This window comes from Ranitomeya imitator, chromosome 1 (genome assembly GCF_032444005.1).
Source record: "Ranitomeya imitator isolate aRanImi1 chromosome 1, aRanImi1.pri, whole genome shotgun sequence".
NCBI classification, from domain to species: Eukaryota; Metazoa; Chordata; class Amphibia; order Anura; family Dendrobatidae; genus Ranitomeya; species Ranitomeya imitator.
In genome coordinates, this window is record NC_091282.1 from 822,295,235 (window position 1) to 822,316,468 (window position 21,234).

Here is a 21,234-nt window from a genome sequence, read left to right on the forward strand (position 1 = left end):
ACACACCATCTCTCTACACCCCATACCCAATTTGTAGGCCTAATGCAGCGTAGTTTCCAACAACTACTAAACGAGAGCCGGAAGATCGAAGCTCAGGAAAGGCAACCTGGAGAACACCTTGGAGTGGAACACACCATCTCTCTACACCCCATACCCAATTTGTAGGCCCAATGCAGCGTAGTTTCCAACAACTACTAAACGAGAGCCGGAAGATCGAAGCAATGGAGAGGAAACCTGGGGAACACCTTGGAGTGTAACACACCATCTCTCTACACCACATACCCAATTTGTAGGCCTAATGCAGCGTAGTTTCCAACAACTACTAAACGAGAGCCGGAAGATCGAAGCAATGGAGAGGAAACCTGGGGAACACCTTGGAGTGTAACACACCATCTCTCTACACCCCATACCCAATTTGTAGGCCTAATGCAGCGTAGTTTCCAACAACTACTAAACGAGAGCCGGAAGATCGAAGCAATGGAGAGGAAACCTGGGGAACACCTTGGAGTGGAACACACCATCTCTCTACAGTGGAACACACCATCTATCTACACCCCATACCCAATTTGTAGGCCTAATGCAGCGTAGTTTCCAACAACTACTAAACGAGAGCCGGAAGATCGAAGCTCAGGAAAGGCAACCTGGGGAACACCTTGGAGTGGAACACACCATCTCTCTACACCCCATACCCAATTTGTAGGCCCAATGCAGCGTAGTTTCCAACAACTACTAAACGAGAGCCGGAAGATCGAAGCTCAGGAAAGGCAACCTGGGAAACACCTTGGAGTGTAACAAACCCTCTCTCTACACCACGGAAGGGCTGATTCTTAGGAAGGAAGGCTGTCGGAAAGAAGCAGGTCGCGTCCGAGGGTGATTATATTCTTATTAGGTATATACTCACCCTCGGACGCGCCCTGCTTCTTTATTTGTAATGAATGTTTATTTGCAATGTGGTTTTGACTTACTCTATTTTTTTGGTAAATAATGATTTTATTATTTTCATTGTTTTGCATCTTCTTGGCAATAATATAAAGAAGACGCGACAGGACAACACTCGGTGGATGCCATATCTGTGTTTAAAATTGAAAAAACCTTTCAGTTAACTACTTGCAGGAGAAAGTTATTGTAGCTGGTGGCCATTTTTAGTACTGTACCAGATTTTTGTTGTATGTGTTTGTTTTTAATGTTAAAATGTCTGCATTTGATATCTCTCCAGTATTTTCTTTTTTATAAGCAAAATACTTATTTTTATATTTTCTGATGTTGGTTCCAGGGGTACACGGGCAGCAGTGGTGTGGTCAGTGGAGGCCTAGTGGAAGGAGTGACCGCAGACAGGCATCGAAGGCCTAAAATAATAACACATGGCTGTAGGCAATTTTAAATTGGTTCCAGGGGTACACGGGCAGCAGTGGTGTGGTCAGTGGAAGCCTAGTGGAAGGAGTGACCGCAGACAGGCATCGAAGGCCTAAAATAATAACACATGGCTGTAGGCAATTTTAAATTGGTTCCAGGGGTACACGGGCAGCAGTGGTGTGGTCAGTGGAGGCCTAGTGGAAGGAGTGACCGCAGACAGGCATCGAAGGCCTAAAATAATAACACATGGCTGTAGGCAATTTTAAATTGGTTACAGGGGTACACGGGCAGCAGTGGTGTGGTCAGTGGAGGCCTAGTGGAAGGAGTGACCGCAGACAGGCATCGAAGGCCTAAAATAATAACACATGGCTGTAGGCAATTTTAAATTGGTTCCAGGGGTACACGGGCAGCAGTGGTGTGGTCAGTGGAGGCCTAGTGGAAGGAGTGACCGCAGACAGGCATCGAAGGCCTAAAATAATAACACATGGCTGTAGGCAATTTTAAATTGGTTCCAGGGGTACACGGGCAGCAGTGGTGTGGTCAGTGGAGGCCTAGTGGAAGGAGTGACCGCAGACAGGCATCGAAGGCCTAAAATAATAACACATGGCTGTAGGCAATTTTAAATTGGTTACAGGGGTACACGGGCAGCAGTGGTGTGGTCAGTGGAGGCCTAGTGGAAGGAGTGACCGCAGACAGGCATCGAAGGCCTAAAATAATAACACATGGCTGTAGGCAATTTTAAATTGGTTCCAGGGGTACCCGGGCAGCAGTGGTGTGGTCAGTGGAGGCCTAGTGGAAGGAGTGACCGCAGACAGGCATCGAAGGCCTAAAATAATAACACATGGCTGTAGGCAATTTTAAATTGGTTACAGGGGTACACGGGCAGCAGTGGTGTGGTCAGTGGAGGCCTAGTGGAAGGAGTGACCGCAGACAGGCATCGAAGGCCTAAAATAATAACACATGGCTGTAGGCAATTTTAAATTGGTTCCAGGGGTACATGGGCAGCAGTGGTGTGGTCAGTGGAGGCCTAGTGGAAGGAGTGACCGCAGACAGGCATCGAAGGCCTAAAATAATAACACATGGCTGTAGGCAATTTTAAATTGGTTCCAGGGGTACACGGGCAGCAGTGGTGTGGTCAGTGGAGGCTTAGTGGAAGGAGTCACCGCAGACAGGCATCGAAGGCCTAAAATAATAACACATGGCTGTAGGCAATTTTAAATTGGTTACAGGGGTACACGGGCAGCAGTGGTGTGGTCAGTGGAGGCCTAGTGGAAGGAGTGACCGCAGACAGGCATCGAAGGCCTAAAATAATAACACATGGCTGTAGGCAATTTTAAATTGGTTCCAGGGGTACACGGGCAGCAGTGGTGTGGTCAGTGGAGGCCTAGTGGAAGGAGTGACCGCAGACAGGCATCGAAGGCCTAAAATAATAACACATGGCTGTAGGCAATTTTAAATTGGTTACAGGGGTACACGGGCAGCAGTGGTGTGGTCAGTGGAGGCCTAGTGGAAGGAGTGACCGCAGACAGGCATCGAAGGCCTAAAATAATAACACATGGCTGTAGGCAATTTTAAATTGGTTCCAGGGGTACACGGGCAGCAGTGGTGTGGTCAGTGGAGGCCTAGTGGAAGGAGTGACCGCAGACAGGCATCGAAGGCCTAAAATAATAACACATGGCTGTAGGCAATTTTAAATTGGTTCCAGGGGTACACGGGCAGCAGTGGTGTGGTCAGTGGAGGCTTAGTGGAAGGAGTCACCGCAGACAGGCATCGAAGGCCTAAAATAATAACACATGGCTGTAGGCAATTTTAAATTGGTTACAGGGGTACACGGGCAGCAGTGGTGTGGTCAGTGGAGGCCTAGTGGAAGGAGTGACCGCAGACAGGCATCGAAGGCCTAAAATAATAACACATGGCTGTAGGCAATTTTAAATTGGTTCCAGGGGTACACGGGCAGCAGTGGTGTGGTCAGTGGAGGCCTAGTGGAAGGAGTCACCGCAGACAGGCATCGAAGGCCTAAAATAATAACACATGGCTGTAGGCAATTTTAAATTGGTTACAGGGGTACACGGGCAGCAGTGGTGTGGTCAGTGGAGGCCTAGTGGAAGGAGTGACCGCAGACAGGCATCGAAGGCCTAAAATAATAACACATGGCTGTAGGCAATTTTAAATTGGTTACAGGGGTACACGGGCAGCAGTGGTGTGGTCAGTGGAGGCCTAGTGGAAGGAGTCACCGCAGACAGGCATCGAAGGCCTAAAATAATAACACATGGCTGTAGGCAATTTTAAATTGGTTACAGGGGTACACGGGCAGCAGTGGTGTGGTCAGTGGAGGCCTAGTGGAAGGAGTCACCGCAGACAGGCATCGAAGGCCTAAAATAATAACACATGGCTGTAGGCAATTTTAAATTGGTTCCAGGGGTACACGGGCAGCAGTGGTGTGGTCAGTGGAGGCCTAGTGGAAGGAGTCACCGCAGACAGGCATCGAAGGCCTAAAATAATAACACATGGCTGTAGGCAATTTTAAATTGGTTACAGGGGTACACGGGCAGCAGTGGTGTGGTCAGTGGAGGCCTAGTGGAAGGAGTAACCGCAGACAGGCATCGAAGGCCTAAAATAATAACACATGGCTGTAGGCAATTTGAAATTGGTTCCAGGGGTACACGGGCAGCAGTGGTGTGGTCAGTGGAGGCCTAGTGGAAGGAGTGACCGCAGACAGGCATCGAAGGCCTAAAATAATAACACATGGCTGTAGGCAATTTTAAATTGGTTCCAGGGGTACACGGGCAGCAGTGGTGTGGTCAGTGGAGGCCTAGTGGAAGGAGTGACCGCAGACAGGCATCGAAGGCCTAAAATAATAACACATGGCTGTAGGCAATTTTAAATTGGTTCCAGGGGTACACGGGCAGCAGTGGTGTGGTCAGTGGAGGCCTAGTGGAAGGAGTCACCGCAGACAGGCATCGAAGGCCTAAAATAATAACACATGGCTGTAGGCAATTTTAAATTGGTTCCAGGGGTACACGGGCAGCAGTGGTGTGGTCAGTGGAGGCCTAGTGGAAGGAGTCACCGCAGACAGGCATCGAAGGCCTAACATAACAAAAATGTCAATACAATGGTATTGTCAGTGGCAGGCATTGAAGGATGTCAGCGCATAGACTAAACATTGGTGGAGCTGTGAGATAATTTTGCAAGTGGTAGAGCACTGTTTGAGCTGGGGTGGGGGGAAACTGTCTTGTGGCCGGCGGTACAGGCCCAGGGCCCCTCATATTACAACGGTGTGTCTGACGTTGGGTGCGCACCACCACCGCCAGAGACACTTTATTGTACTAGGAGGGACCCAGTGGCAGTGCCGTCGACCAAAAGCGGGCTCACCCACCTCTTCAGACAAACTGCACTCTCACGGGTGCTGTCGCCAAGTGTCGATACCACGGCCCCGTGTGGGGAGTTTGGCCATTTAGTGAGGTGTAAACATGTCGTATGCTGGACAATCAGGTGCAGAAAATTACGAGATTGGAAAAGGCATTCAGAATAGTCCACAGGCAAGACCTTTTCATAGGAAAGCTAGGTGTCAGCCGGGCAAGGTGGGGCAAAAGATTTCGAAATCCAGTTGTGGTTCATTTTAATGAAGGTTAGATCATCTACATTTTGGGTAGCCAGACGAGTCCTTTTTTCTGTTAGTATTGAACCTGCAGCACTGAATACTCTTTCTGATAGGACACTAGCTGCCGGGCAAGCAAGCTCCTGCAATGCATATTCTGCCAATTCTGGCCAGGTGTCTAATTTTGATGCCCAGTAATCAAATGGGAATGACGGTTGAGGGAGAACATCGATAAGGGATGAAAAATAGTTTGTAACCATACTGGACAAATGTTGTCTCCTGTCACTTTGAATTGATGCTGCAGTACCTGTCCTGTCTGCGGTCATAGCAAAATCACTCCACAACCTGGTCAGAAAACCCCTCTGGCCAACGCCACTTCTGATTTCTGCCCCTCTAACTCCTCTGGTCTGCTGGCCCCTGCAGCTCGTGTGAGAACGATCACGGGCGCTGTGTGCAGGGAATGCCAGAAGCAAACGGTCAACAAGAGTTGATTGTTTGGTTGCTAATATTAGTTCCAAGTTCTCATGTGGCATTATATTTTGCAATTTGCCTTTATAGCGAGGATCAAGGAGGCAGGCCAACCAGTAATCGTCATCATTCATCATTTTAGTTATGCGTGTGTCCCTTTTGAGGATACGTAAGGCATAATCCGCCATGTGGGCCAAAGTTCCAGTTCTCAAATCTGCGGTTGTGCTTGGTTGAGGGGCAGTTTCAGGCAAATCCACGTCACTTGTGTCCCTCAAAAAACCAGAACCCGGCCTTGCCGCACCACCAATTTCCAGTGGCCCCGGAAAAGCTTCCTCATTAAAAATATAATCATCCCCATCATCCTCCTCGTCCTCCTCCTCCTCTTCGCCCGCTACCTCGCCCTGTACACTGCCCTGGCCAGACAATGGCTGACTGTCATCAAGGCTTTCCTCTTCCTCAGCTGCAGACGCCTGATCCTTTATGTGCGTCAAACTTTGCATCAGCAGACGCATTAGGGGGATGCTCATGCTTATTATGGCGTTGTCTGCACTAACCAGCCGTGTGCATTCCTCAAAACACTGAAGGACTTGACACATGTCTTGAATATTCGACCACTGCACACCTGACAACTCCATGTCTGCCATCCTACTGCCTGCCCGTGTATGTGTATCCTCCCACAAAAACATAACAGCCCGCCTCTGTTCACACAGTCTCTGAAGCATGTGCAGTGTTGAGTTCCACCTTGTTGCAACGTCTATGATTAGGCGATGCTGGGGAAGGTTCAAAGAACGCTGATAGGTCTGCATACGGCTGGAGTGTACGGGCGAACGGCAGATATGTGAGCAAAGTCCACGCATTTTGAGGAGCAGGTCGGATAACCCCGGATAACTTTTCAGGAAGCACTGCACCACCAGGTTTAAGGTGTGAGCCAGGCAAGGAATGTGTTTCAGTTGGGAAAGGGAGATGGCAGCCATGAAATTCCTTCCATTATCACTCACTACCTTGCCTGCCTCAAGATCTACAGTGCCCAGCCACGACTGCGTTTCTTTCTGCAAGAACTCGGACAGAACTTCCGCGGTGTGTCTGTTGTCGCCCAAACACTTCATAGCCAATACAGCCTGCTGACGTTTGCCAGTAGCTGCCCCATAATGGGAGACCTGGTGTGCAACAGTGGCAGCTGCGGATGGAGTGGTTGTGCGACTGCGGTCTGTGGACGAGCTCTCGCTTCTGCAGGAGGACGAAGAGGAGGAGGAGGGGGTGCGAACGGCTACAGCCAATTGTTTCCTAGACCGTGGACTAGGCAGAACTGTCCCAAACTTGCTGTCCCCTGTGGACCCTGCATCCACCACATTTACCCAGTGTGCCGTGATGGACACGTAACGTCCCTGGCCATGCCTACTGGTCCATGCATCTGTTGTCAGGTGCACCTTTGTGCTCACAGATTGCCTGAGTGCATGGACGATGCGCTCTTTAACATGCTGGTGGAGGGCTGGGATGGCTTTTCTGGAAAAAAAGTGTCGACTGGGTAGCTCGTAGCGTGGTACAGCGTAGTCCATCAGGGCTTTGAAAGCTTCGCTTTCAACTAACCGGTAGGGCATCATCTCTAACGAGATTAGTCTAGCTATGTGTGCGTTCAAACCCTGTGTACGCGGATGCGAGGCTAAGTACTTCCTTTTTCTAACCATAGTCTCATGTAGGGTGAGCTGGACTGGAGAGCTGGAGATCGTGGAACTAGCGGGGGTGCCGGTGGACATGGCAGACTGAGAGACGGTGGGAGATGGTATTGTTGCCACCGGTGCCCTAGATGCAGTGTTTCCTACTACGAAACTGGTGATTCCCTGACCCTGACGGCTTTGGCCTGGCAAAGAAACCTGCACAGATACTGCAGGTGGTGCGGAAAATGGTGGCCCTACACTGCCGGAAGGGATGTTGCGTTGCTGACTAGCTTCATTGGCCGAGGGTGCTACAACCTTAAGGGACGTTTGGTAGTTAGTCCAGGCTTGCAAATGCATGGTGGTTAAATGTCTATGCATGCAACTTGTATTGAGACTTTTCAGATTCTGTCCTCTGCTTAAGGTAGTTGAACATTTTTGACAGATGACTTTGCGCTGATCAATTGGATGTTGTTTAAAAAAATGCCAGACTGCACACTTTCTAGCATCAGATACCTGATGGTATTAACCGGATGGCCACGCTGTCCTCCAACAGGTTTTAGCTTTGCCACGCGTTTTGGGCAAGATACGGGCCCGGCAGATGGAACCTGTTGCGATGTTGATGCCTGCTGTGGCCCCTCCTCCTCCGCTTCAGAACTGCTGCTGCCTGCACCCTGTTCCCCCAATGGCTGCCAATCGGGGTCAAGAACTGGGTCATCTATTACCTCTTCTTGTAGCTCGTGTGCAACTTCGTCTGTGTCACCGTGTCGGTCGGTGGTATAGCGTTCGTGATGGGGCAACATAGTCTCATCAGGGTCTGATTCTTGATCAGCACCCTGCGAGGGCAATGTTGTGGTCTGAGTCAAAGGACCAGCATAGTAGTCTGGCTGTGGCTGTGCATCAGTGCACTCCATGTCAGATTCAACTTGTAATGGGCATGGACTGTTAACTGCTTCACTTTCTAAGCCAGGGACGGTATGTGTAAAGAGCTCCATGGAGTAACCCGTTGTGTCGCCTGCTGCATTCTTCTCTGTTGTTGTTTTTGCTGAAGAGGACAAGGAAGCGACTTGTCCCTGACCGTGAACATCCACTAACGACGCGCTGCTTTGACATTTACCAGTTTCACGAGAGGAGGCAAAAGAGCTAGAGGCTGAGTCAGCAAGATAAGCCAAAACTTGCTCTTGCTGCTCCGGCTTTAAAAGCGGTTTTCCTACTCCCAGAAAAGGGAGCGTTCGAGGCCTTGTGTAGCCAGACGACGAACCTGGCTCCACAGCTCCAGACTTAGGTGCAATATTTTTTTTCCCACGACCAGCTGATGCTCCACCACTACCACTACCCTCATTACCAGCTGACAATGAACGCCCCCGGCCACGACCTCTTCCACCATACTTCCTCATTGTTTTAAAAACGTAAACAAACTAACGGTATTTGTTGCTGTCACACAAATTACACGGTGAGCTATAACTTCAGTATGATTTAGCTACCCCTTTACAGGTGAGTGAGACCACAACGAAAATCAGGCACAATGTTACACACTCTGTTGTTGGTGGCAACAAATGAGAGAGATGCCACACACGCAGGACTGTCACTGAAGCACAAATGTAAATATTAATCTCCCACTGATTTGATTTTTTTTTTTTTTTTCAGGGATACTTTAGGAAAAAAAAAAATAGAATAAAATGATTTTTTCAGGAAGAATTTAGAAACCAAAGAAAATAAAATGATTTTTTCAGGGAGAATTTAGAAAACAAATAAAACAAAAAAAGGCTTTCTATGGCCCACTGAGTGAGAGATGACGCACACAGGAGTCAGGAGTGGCACACAAGCCCAGAGGCCAATATTTATCTCCCACTGATTGATGTAGTGATTTTTTCAGGTAGATTTTGGAACCCAAATCAAGCTAAAAAAAATAATAGGCTTTCTATGGCCCACAATTGGAGAGAGAGAGAGAGATGGCACACCCAGGAGTCAAGACTGGCACACAAGCAGAAAGGGCAATATTAATCTCCCACTGATATGTTTTTTTTTGTTTTTTTTCAGGGAGACTTTAGGAAAAAAAAAATAGAATAAAATGATTTTTTCAGGAAGAATTTAGAAACCAAATAAAATAAAATGATTTTTTCAGGGAGAATTTAGAAAACAAATAAAACAAAAAAAGGCTTTCTATGGCCCACTGAGTGAGAGATGACGCACACAGGAGTCAGGAGTGGCACACAAGCCCAGAGGCCAATATTTATCTCCCTTTTTTTTTTTTTTTGTTCCAGGGAAAATTTATAAACCCAATAAAAAAAATAATAAATAGGCTTTCTATGGCCCACTATCTGAGAGACAGAGAGAGATGGCACGCTTAGGACTGGCACACAAGCCCAAAGGCCAATATTAATCTCCCTTTTTTTTTTAAGGGAGAATTTATAAAACCAAAAAAAAAAAAATAAATAGGCTTTCTATGGCCCACTATTTGTGAGAGAGATGGCACGCTCAGGACTGGCACACAAGCCCAGAGGCCAATATTAATCTCCCACTTTTTTTTTTTTTTCCAGGGAAAATTTATAAACCCAATAAAAAAAAAAATAAATAAATAGGCTTTCTATGGCCCACTATCTGAGAGAGAGAGATGGCACGCTTAGGACTGGCACACAAGCCCAAAGGCCAATATTAATCTCCCACTGATTGATTTATTGATTTTTTCAGGTAGAATTTAGAACCCAAATAAAGCAAAAAAAAAAAAAATGGGCTTTCTATGGCCCACTGAGTGAGTGATGATGCACACAGGAGTCAGGAGTGGCACACAAGCCCTGAGGCCAATATTTTTCTCCCACTGATTGATGTAGTGATTTTTTCAGGTAGATTTTAGAACCAAAATCAAGCAAAAAAATAGGCTTTCTATGGCCCACTGAGTGAGTGATGATGCACACAGGAGTCAAGAGTGGCACACAAGCCCTGAGGCCAATATTTTTCTCCCACTGATTGATGTAGTGATTTTTTCAGGTAGATTTTATAACCCAAATCAAGCAAAAAAATAAATAGGCTTTCTATGGCCCACTGAGTGAGAGATGACACAGACAGGGATGGCACTCTAGCAGAAATGTCAATCTTAATCTCCCACAAAAAAAAAAAAAAAACAGGGAGTGTCCTTCAATTACTATCTCCCTGCAGTAATCTCAGCCAGGTATGGCAGGCAGCAATAAGGAGTGGACTGATGCACAAATTAAATAAAAAGTGTGTACAAACCAAAAAGATAGCTGTGCAGAAAGGAAGGAACAAGAGGATTTGTGCTTTGAAAAAAGCAGTTGGTTTGCACAGCGGCGTACACACAGCAATGCAGCTATCAGGGAGCCTTCTAGGGCAGCCCAATGAGCTACAGCGCTGAGGGGGGAAAAAAAAAAATGTAGCTTCCACTGTCCCTGCACACCGAAGGTGGTGTTGGGCAGTGGAAATCGCTACAGCACAAGCGGTTTGGTGGTTAATGGACCCTGCCTAACGCTATCCCTGCTTCTGACGAAGCGGCAGCAACCTCTCCCTAAGCTCAGATCAGCAGCAGTAACATGGCGGTCGGCGGGAACTCCCCTTTATAGCCCCTGTGACGCCGCAGACAGCAAGCCAATCACTGCAATGCCCTTCTCTAAGATGGTGGGGACCAGGACCTATGTCATCACGCTGCCCACACTCTGCGTTTACCTTCATTGGCTGAGAAATGGCGCTTTTCGTGTCATTGAAATGCGACTTTGGCGCGAAAGTCGCGTACCGCATGGCCGACTGTTATGGCTGGCAATCAGGCAACACAGCGTGCAGTAATCAGCGCACATACAGAGATCTGGCAATAACCAAAAACAATAGGACGAGCTCTGAGACGTGGAATCTCTGTAGACTGCAGTACCTGATCTATCCTCACACAACTATAAGCAGCAGTGGATTGCGCCTATCACTACCTATGCAACTCGGCACTGCCTGAGGAGCTGACTAGCCTGAAGATAGAAATACAAGCCTGACTTGCCTCAGAGAAATACCCCAAAGGAATAGGCAGCCCCCCACATATAATGACTGTTAGCAAGATGAAAAGACAAACGTAGGAATGAAATAGATTCAGCAAAGTGAGGCCCGATATTCTAGACAGAACGAGGATAGGAAAGAGAACTATGCAGTCTACAAAAAACCCTAAAACGAAAACCACGCAAAGGGGCAAAAAGACCCACCGTGCCGAACTAACAGCACGGCGGTGCACCCCTTTGCTTTTCAGAGCTTCCAGCAAAAGTTAATAGCAAGCTGGACAGAAAAAACAGAAAACAAACTAGAAGCACTTATCTAGCAGAGCAGCAGGCCCAAGGAAAGATGCAGTAGCTCAGATCCAACACTGGAACATTGACAAGGAGCAAGGAAGACAGACTCAGGTGGAGCTAAATAGCAAGGCAGCCAACGAGCTCACCAAAACACCTGAGGGAGGAAGCCCAGAGACTGCAATACCACTTGTGACCACAGAAGTGAACTCAGCCACAGAATTCACAACAGCCGACCCCGCACAGGGGTCGGATCGGGTTTCATGAAACCCGACTTTGCCAAAAGTCGGCGACTTTTGAAAATGAACGACCCGTTTCGCTCAACCCTAATCTGGACGTGTGAAACCGGCCTAAAGCTGTGTTTGCATTAAAGAATTGAAAGCTGTTCAATACAGTCCTAGGAGATCTCAAGATATTGCACATTTTTCTGGAAGATTGAAGGCTTAGTAAACTGACAATTTTTGCAGCAAATTGATTATCTGTGAATCATATTTTGGGGAAAAATTTAACAAAGCTGGCAAATTCGAATTTCAAAAGATTTGAACATCTTCAGTAACCTCTACCTTACTGTACACCTCTTTTTTTCATTTTTTTTTGTTCTAGTGCACTGTGAAAGGTCAGTTATTACTTTTGATGCCATGTAATTTTGAACAATTAACATTATTGTTTGGTTTTACTATAAGAGGTGAAGCAGAGTGCAGTTTAGCTTAAAGAAGAACCGTGGTCTTTGCTGTGTATTATGTTAAGCATCAATTATCTTCCAAGTCCTGCCAATTAGCACATGGTGAATTATGAATGAAGAATTGGATTAGAGTGACACCTGGCAACCTTTGCAGATATTCCTTCTTTTATGCATTACCTTGAGTTCTGGCATGCTGCCTATGAGTTCATAAGGAATCCTCACATCTGGTTTATTTGTGTAGTCATCTGGAACAAGTTGTGGTGCCAGATCCCTATATCTGTGGAAAAGCCTGTATGATAAAAATGTAACCCATCAAATCTAATACAAGATAATAAACCTTACACTTACTGTAGATCTATCAACGGATTCCACAGTAAAATTTGTATATATTATTAAAACAATCTCTTAGACTTCATGAGACAAGTGTAGTAATTTTTGAGAGTATGACTCTACAATCCTGATAATAAAATAAGTGTTTTATGAGTAGAGCTAGAGGGGAAGAAAACAAATGAGTCTAAGTGCATTAATTCTCCACCTCTTTAAGGGAACCTGTCAGCAGATTTTGCCGCTATAAGATGCGGCCACTGCCTTTCAGGGCTTATCTACAGCATCCTATAATGCTGTAGATAAGCCCCTGATCCGACCTGCAAGTAAAGAAAAATAAGTTTTAGTATACTCACCCGGGAGGGCAGTCCTGTGCGGTCCGGTCCGATGGGTGACGCAGGTCAGGGTTCGGCACCTCCCATCTTCTTGCGATGACGCCCTCCTGCTTCTTCATCGCTCCACGGCATTGGCGCTCCTTTACAGGTGTAATTCTGTGCCCTGTTTAGGACAGAGTAAAGTACTGCAGTGCACATGTGCTGGGAAAGGTCAGAGAGACCCAGCGCCTGCGCAGTGCAGTACTTTACTCTGCCCTCAACAGGACAGAGAAGTGCGCCTGCGCAGGAGTGCAATGCCGGGGAGCGATGAAGAAGCAGGATAGTGGTGTCGCAAGAACATAGTAACATAGTTAGTAAGGCCGAAAAAAGACATTTGTCCATCCAGTTCAGCCTATAAAATACGACTCTGGTGGGACTCGAACCCACAACCTTTGAATCACATCAGTTCCCTAGAAGTCCAATGCGCTATCCATTGCGCCACAGTGCCACTGTGAAGATGGGAGGTGCCGGACCCTGACCTGAGACACCCATCAGACCGGACTGCACAGGAACGTCCCCCGTATTAGTATAATAAAACTTATTTTTCTTCACTTGCAGGTCGGATCGGGGGCTTATCTACAGCATTCTAGAATGCTGTATATCAGCCCCGAAAGGCAGTGGCCGCATCTTATAGCGGCAAAATCTGCTGACAGGTTCCCTTTATTATGCCGCTTAATGAATTTCATGCATCTTTCAACTAATATGCACCATTAAATCCATTCCAATATCTTTACAAATAGATGAATATGTGCCAACTGCATTTTATTACAGAAATTAACTGGATTTTCAATTACATTCAAGAAAAAAGTTGACATGTCAACAACGTAAATGCAGATATTTTAAAAATAAAAAAGAAATATATCATAGTAATCTGACCAATTTAAAATAGTCCACCTGGAAATGTATTTTGGGTCATTATCTTGCAGTAGGACCCATTTTATGCATCTGAAAGCTAGGTTTATTAGGGTATGTGCACACCATGCGGATTTTGCTGCGGATCCGCAGCGTTTTCGCAGCTGCGGGTCCGCAGCAGTTTCCCATGAGTTTACAGTACAATGTAAACCTATGGGAAACCAAAAACGCTGTGCACATGCTGTGGAAAAAAACGTGCGGAAACGCAGCGGTTTACATTCCGCAGCATGTCACTTCTTTCTGCGGATTCCACAGCGGTTTTACAGCTGCCCCTATTTAAATCCGCAGTTGTAAAACCGCAGTGAAAACCACAGAAAAACCACGGTAAATCTGCAGTAAAACCACGATAAATCCGCAGCGGTTTTCCACTGCAGATTTATCAAATCCGCTGCAGAAAAATCCGCAGTGGACCTAGAATACTTGTGCACATAGCCTTACTGTTGAAAGCAGTTTTCCGATTGATTCGCCAAAACCTGCAACCCATCCAGTCCCAGAGGCAGCAAAGCCGCCCCTCAACATTATCAATCCTCCTCCATGTTTCATATAGGGTAAATTGTTTTTGTAGGTTTTATTTCATAGTCTATAAACATAGTGCAAATATTTTCATGTCCGGCTTGTCATACAATACTGTACTGTTTTGTTGCTGTTACATTGCTCTGCAATAAGTTTTCCCTTTTAGAAGTTTGTCCTCCCTCTATTCCTGTCTGCCTCTCTAACTTTGATGTCAGCAAACACCCTTTTCCCCTCATTGTGAGTATAACATCAATCTTAAGAAGCCACATGTCCTGATACTCTGTCTTAGTATAGTCTTTTTTTACCTACTGCAGCTGTTATAACTACTGCTACTGTAATTGTTCATATTATAAGAATTCAGATTCAAAACCTTTTTATGGAATCTTCATAGGTGTTCAAGCTATCTGATGAAATCTGTTAGTGCGAGTAAGGGTCCATAAAAAAAAATTCTGCCAGATTCATCTATAAAGCCAGATTACAACTTCTATAGAGCCATAGCACAGACCTCAGAATGTCTGCTCTCAGCATATAAGAAAAGAACAGTGTGAATAAAGCATCACAGCACAGTCACCCTCAGTATAGACCGGGGGTCTCAGATGGTTAAATGGGCTGCACATCGAAAACATTTGAATATGAAGAGAGCCAAGTTGTTACCAGAGAATAACACAGAATCAGGAGAGCGCAACAGGTCAGTGCTGGTCAGTAGCAGCAGTATCAGAAGGGAGAGACAGATCAAGTCATGGACGAGCCAAAGTCAAATACCGGGGAATCCAAAGCAGGAGAAAAAGTGTCTGCTGGGGACTGAGTACTAAGGGACGGCTATCGCCATGAGTCAGTGGAAATCCTTTGTGTCTACAAGACTAAACACCAACATTTCCAAGGCAAGCAGCCTGGAAATACAGTATGCCAGTTTAGCATTTGGACCTGTGGATGGTTGCATGGGAACTTTATTTCTTGTTCCAAGACCTGGGTAGGGACAGCTGAACCCTGTGCTGGGAAATGTTTTTGTCAGTGCCTGATGATGGTACCTAAGAATATGCAATGACAGGTGCAGGCAAGCGTCTGAGCCAGTGTCGTGGACAAGGGATGGGAAGCACCTAGCACAGGGGAAGAGGCAGTGGTGTCACCCGTTGGCACCAGTCATGGACCCAGGCGTTTGACCCACTGAAACAGATGCTTAAATGTGCCTGATCATGCTGGTGGTTGTAAGGCTCTTAGTAGTCTGGCCCCTGCTGATCTTGGCAAAGCACAGGTTGCAAATGGCGATTTTTTTTGTCTCAGGACTCTGTTTAAAAAATTCTCAGACTGAAGAGCGCCAACTCTTTGATGGAGAAATTCAGGACTGTTAGAGCTCTACAGAACAGTTGCACACCTTCCCCCTCTGGTTACCCCACTGCATTTTCCTGCCTGGTTTAGTTCTGCCAATCCTTCCTCCTCAGAGGTGCTTTCTTCACTCTGCATGTCAGCTTCCCAGGTTGAGTCGGATACTTCGTCATCCACCATCTCGTCTTCTACTGCCACACTCTGGTCCTCCTGACTTGGTGACTTAAAAACAACCTAACTTATCGGCAACTGTATCTCATCATAATCTACCTCCTTAGACAAAATTTGCCGTTACCCACTGTTCTGTCTCCGCCATCTAATTTGTTACCCTGATTATCTGTTTGCATAATTGCAGGTTTCTCAGTATTGATATATTCATACCTTTATTTGTTTGTAGTGCTTTGGCTCCCTCTAGCGGTCAGAGTTATGTTGGCAGTTCCATTTTCTATTTTTGGTATTTTCCATTTCTCATTCTCCTCCCCCTTTGCAATGCATCATGGTAGCTCAGACTCCATTTCCCTTTCACTTTCCCCAGTTTGCTTCCAAGGAAAGACGCTTGCACTTCATCCCCCTTGCGATTGCATTGCCGGTATGTCTTTATGCTTTCTGTAGATATTTCTGCTCTATATTAGCCTAGTTTAACCAGTTGTACTCCTAGTTCAGTTACTAGCTTTCTAAATGTTATGCATAATGTACATCATATGTAGTATGTATCTGTTCTATACCATGCACTGATTCTATGTATATCATTGTTCACAGTTTCACAGCATCAATATACCACTACGTTTAATAAAACACAGACTCAACCACAGTCTCCTTATTGGACCCCGGGTATAGCGGTTTAGCTGTCTGTATAGCTACGTATGAGCCTGCCTCATCTAGCGAGGACAGAACAGTGAAACGGCAGCCATCCAACTAGTGGAATTCAAGTCACCGGATATTCAGAGACTAAAGACAGCTACAGCAATCTCTGCACAGCCAAATACTTTCCCAAGACACCATGTCTCACAAATCACATAGGACAAGATCTGTTACTTCCATCTCCTCAAAGACAACATCCATCAGCAGCGCGGTCGCCATTGCCCGCGCAAATGCTGAAGCCGCCAGAATATGAGTGAGCTTTGCTGACCAAGAGACACCAAACTTAAATTAGAAAAAGCACGCATAGATGATGAGAGAGCCGAGCAAGAGAGAAAAATGCAATTAGAGAAGGCACGTGTGGATGCCGCCTTAGAAAGCCTAGCAGCAAAAAGGGAAGCTGCCGCAGCCCTCACCGAAGCAGAATCGCGAGAAGCCGTGCAAAATCCCAAGCTGCATAGCCAAAGCAGTATGTCAAGTCTGGAGTTTCCACTGCAAAACTCACCACAACGCACATCTCAGTATGTTAATGAACTTCCTGATCCAAACTATAACCCTGAACCAGTACCAAAACCAGAATACGACGTCTCCAGCGAAGTGAGCGAGAGTCGTCACGAGGCTCAGCTCCAGGACAGAAACAAACTCGAAAACGTGAGGCAAAACAACTCTGCTAATGACTAACTTGCCCCTCATCAGGTAACCAACGTGGATCACCCTGCTGACACACCGTACATCAGGCCGAAGCAATACGACACCGGCTGGCGCCACCATGAGGACACTAACAGGTACGAACGCACCTCAAATCACTATCAGGGCGACCCATCACCAGTATACTCTGCTGACAACCGGTTCACGACAGAATTTGCCAAGTTCTTCACACGACGTGAACTGGTTGCCAAGGGACTCATGAAATTCACTGACTGAGCTGAAGGTTACAGAGCTTGGAAAGCTTCCTTCCAAAATGTCATTAGAGACTTGGGGCTACAACACAGGGAAGAGATAGACCTGTTAGTCAAATACCTGGGAGAAGAGTCAGTCAAACACGCAGTAAGGATCAGAGACATTAATATAAACCACCCTGAGACTGGCCTCAAAGAGATCTGGAAAAGGCTGGATGAGTGTTATGGCTCAGCAGAAGTAATAGAAAAAGCCTTGTTCAATAGAATCGATGACTTTCCTAAAATATCTAACAAAGGTCTCATGAAACTTAGAGAGCTAAGCGACCTGCTAAAGGAAGTCCAAGTTGCCAAATACGAGGACGACCTACAGGGACTTGCATTTTTCGACACAGCCAGAGGTTTTAACTAGGGTTGAGCGACTTTTACTTTTATAGGATCGGGTCGGGTTTCACGAAACCCGACTTTTTCAAAAGTCGGGTCGAGTGAAATCGTCCGATCCTATAAAAAAGTCGGGGTCGGGGTCGGCCGAAACTCGAAACCCAATGCAGTGCATTGGGTTTCCAATGGTTCCCAGGGTCTGAAGGAGAGGAAACTCTCCTTCAGGCCCTGCGATCCATATTTAAGTGTAAAATAAAGAATTAAAATAAAAAATATCGCTATACTCACCCTCGGACGCGCCCTGGTACTAACCGGGAACCTTCCATCCTTCGAATCAGCGCTTGCAGGACCTTGCGGTGACCGCTCGCGCGACCAATCACAAGCCGCGACGTCACCGCAAGGTCCTGGAAGCGCTGATTCTTAGGAAGGAAGGCTGCCGGAAATTCCTATTAGGTATATACTCACCCTCGGACGCACCCTGCTTCTTTCCGGCAGCCTTCCTTCCTAAGAATCGGCGCTTCCATGACCTTGCGGTGACGTCGCGGCTTGTGATTGGTCGCGCTTAAACACTTAAATATGGATTCCGATACCGATTTCCGATATTGCAAACATATCGGAACTCGGTATCGGAATTCAGATTCAGAAGATCGCCGACTTCATGGCCGACCCCACACAGGGGTCGGGTCGGGTTTCATGAAACCCGACTTTGCCAAAAGTCGGCGACTTCTGAAAATGGCCGACCCATTTCGCTCAACCCTAGTGTTAACCCTATAGTCCAGAAGTTGCCCTACAATCTACAGGAGAGGTGGCTCACACATGGTTCAACGTACAAATACAAACACAGCGTTTCATTCCCTCCCTTCTCCGTTTTTGTAGACTTCATCCACCAACAAGCGAGAATTAGAAATGATCCCAGCTTTTACTTTGCAATGCCATATGCCACACCATCACCACCTGCAAATCCACGCAGAATATCTGTGGCAGTACACAAGACTTATGTTTCCTCTTCAGGTTCTAATTACAGGTCTGCTGGCTGCTCCCAATCAGAGACAAAGGTGCAGGACCCTGACAAGCGGTGCCCACTTCATCCGAAGCCTCATCCTCTCCTGAAATGCAGAGCCTTCAGAGGAAAATCTATGCCAGATCGCAGAAGCTTCCTGAAAGAAAACGGTATCTGCTACAAGTGCTGCTCGTCCACAACTCATCTCGCCAAGGATTGCAAGGTCAGTGTAAAATGCACAGAATGTGGCACCACAGATCATAACACCGCTCTACACCCTGGCCCAGCTCCATGGAGTACACAAAACACGCCAGTTGACAGTGAGCATGGCAGGGAGGAAAGGGGCACCGATACAGCTGCGCCAGAGATCACTTCACAATGTACAGAAGTCTGCAAAGGGACAATAGACAGTAGGTCCTGTTCAAAAATATGCCTCGTCAGAGTATACCCAAAGGGCCATAGAGACCAAGCTGTAAGACTGTATGCTATCTTGGATGATCAAAGTAATCGATCCTTGGCTAGATCAACGTCCTTTGACCTATTCAACATCAAAGGGCCAAGCACTCCCTACTCCTTAAAGACGTGTGCAGGTACTGTGACAACAGCAGGCAGGAAAGCTACTGACTACCAAATCGAGTCTTTAGATGGACAATTCTGCCTACCGCTACCTACGATCATCGATGTAACCAGATCCCAGACAACCGATCTGAAATCCCTACACCAGATGTAGCAATCCATCACTTAAAACGAATTGCACACCTTATACCGGAACTCGACCATCAGGCCCAGATAATTCTGCTGTTGGGGAGAGATATCCTGCAGGTTCATAAAGTGAGATGTCATATCAAAGGACTCCACAACGCTCCCTATGCCCAAAGGCTTAGACCTAGGATGGGTCATAATTGGCAACGTATGCTTGGGACGCATGCACGCCCCATCTTCTGTGACAAGCATGCTGACAAATACATTGGAGAAAGGACGACCATCTCTGTTTCAACCTTGTAACAATGAGTTCCATGTCAGGGAACTGCCACACAGCATCCAACTACCTGAAGACTTTACTCACGACAGCAATATAGTGTCGGGAAGCTATGAGGATCAGTTAGGGTGCACAGTCTTCCAGAGAACTAAGCAGGACAACCAAGTGGCAATGTTGGTAGAGGAGAAGTTGTTCTTAGAGGTAATGGACAAGGGACTCGTTAAAGATGAGACCAACAGCTAGGTCGCACCTCTTCCCTTCAAAACCCACAGACCACGTCTACCGAACAACAGAAATCAGGCATTACAACGTTTCTCCTCTCTCAAACGTAATCTGCAAAAGAAACCAGAGATGAAAGATCACTTTTTCTCCTTCATGTCAAAGATTTTTGAAAACTGTCACGCAGAACTAGCTCCCACTCTCAAAGACTCTGAAGAATGTTGGTTCCTACCCATGTTCGGAGTATACCACCCTAAGAAACCAGGCCAGATCAGAGTCGTGTTTGATTCCAGTGCTAAATTTAATGATGTCTCCTTGAATGACGTTCTATTGACAGGACCAGACCTCAATAACAAACTATTGGGTGTACTTATGCACTTCCGTAAGGATTCCATTGCTTCATCGCTGACATCCAGCAAATGTTCCATTGTTTTCTTGTGAGAGAGAGAGACAGGAACTTCCTAAGATTCTTCTAGTACAGAGACAATGATCCTACTAACGAAGTCACAGAGTATCGCATGAGAGTGCACATCTTTGGCAACAGTCCTTCACCTGCAGTCGCCATTTATGGACTCAAAAGGTCGGCTCAGGAAGGAGAAGCAGAATACAGAGTAGATGTCAGACAATTCATAGAAAAGGACTTTTATGTCGATGACTGTCTAAAAGCCATGCCTTCAAATGAGACTGCCATCAGTCTTCTCAGGAGAGCCCAGGACATGCTTGCCTGCTCGAACCTTAGGCTTCATAAAATAGCCTCAAACAGCCAAGAACTCATGGAAGCGTTCCCTTCTCAGGACCTATGTAATGGTCTCAGAGACCTGGACCTGGGGTCAGACCCCGCACCAATGCAACGCAGCCTCGGGCTTCTCTGGAATCTACAATCAGACACTTTCACCTTTCAGGTCAGCCAGGAAGAAAGGCCTTTCACATGTAGAGGCATCCTGTCTACCATCAACAGTCTGTACGATCCCTTGGGTTTCACAGCTCCTGTTACTATGCAAGGCAAGGCCCTACTAAGAGACTTAACTAGGGAAACATCTGACTGGGATGCACCTCTGCCACCTGATAAGAGAATCCAGTGGGAAGAGTGGAAGAACTCGGTAGCAGCACTCTCCAACCTGCATGTGCCGAGACCATACACCCCTGTGCCATCTACTGAGATACAGAGCCAAAGACTGTATGTATTTGCAGATGCCTCTGTCAAAGCAATTGCCGCTGTTGCCTACCTCAAAACTGTAGACTCCAAATATCAGTGCCACATTGGTTTCATTATGGGAAAGGCCAAACTCGCACCACAACCAGAGCACACTATACCCAGGTTAGAGCTTTGTGCCGCAGTCTTAGCCGTTGAGTTAGCGGAGTTCATTGCATCCGAAATGGATATTGACCTGACACAGGCCAAGTTCTACTCAGACAGCAAAGTAGTCC

The 21,234-nt window shown here is 46.6% G+C and overlaps 1 protein-coding gene and 1 non-coding gene across 3 annotated transcripts in view; both read right to left on the reverse strand.

The window, feature by feature from the left end:
* CIB3 (calcium and integrin binding family member 3) overlaps positions 1-12,277 on the reverse strand; it is a 64,542-nt gene extending 52,265 nt beyond the window's left edge. For both annotated transcript variants that reach the window (XM_069745682.1, XM_069745681.1), the window contains exon 1: positions 12,205-12,277. In XM_069745682.1, coding sequence (XP_069601783.1) covers positions 12,205-12,219 — 15 coding nt within the window. In that variant the 5' untranslated portion in view covers positions 12,220-12,277. The remainder of the gene's footprint in view (positions 1-12,204) is intronic.
* An 810-nt stretch (positions 12,278-13,087) lies between these two features.
* TRNAR-UCU (transfer RNA arginine (anticodon UCU)) lies at positions 13,088-13,173 on the reverse strand. Its single transcript is given in 2 exon segments — positions 13,088-13,123; positions 13,137-13,173. It is a non-coding gene; the product is annotated as a tRNA-Arg (tRNA).
* Positions 13,174-21,234: the final 8,061 nt, after the last annotated feature.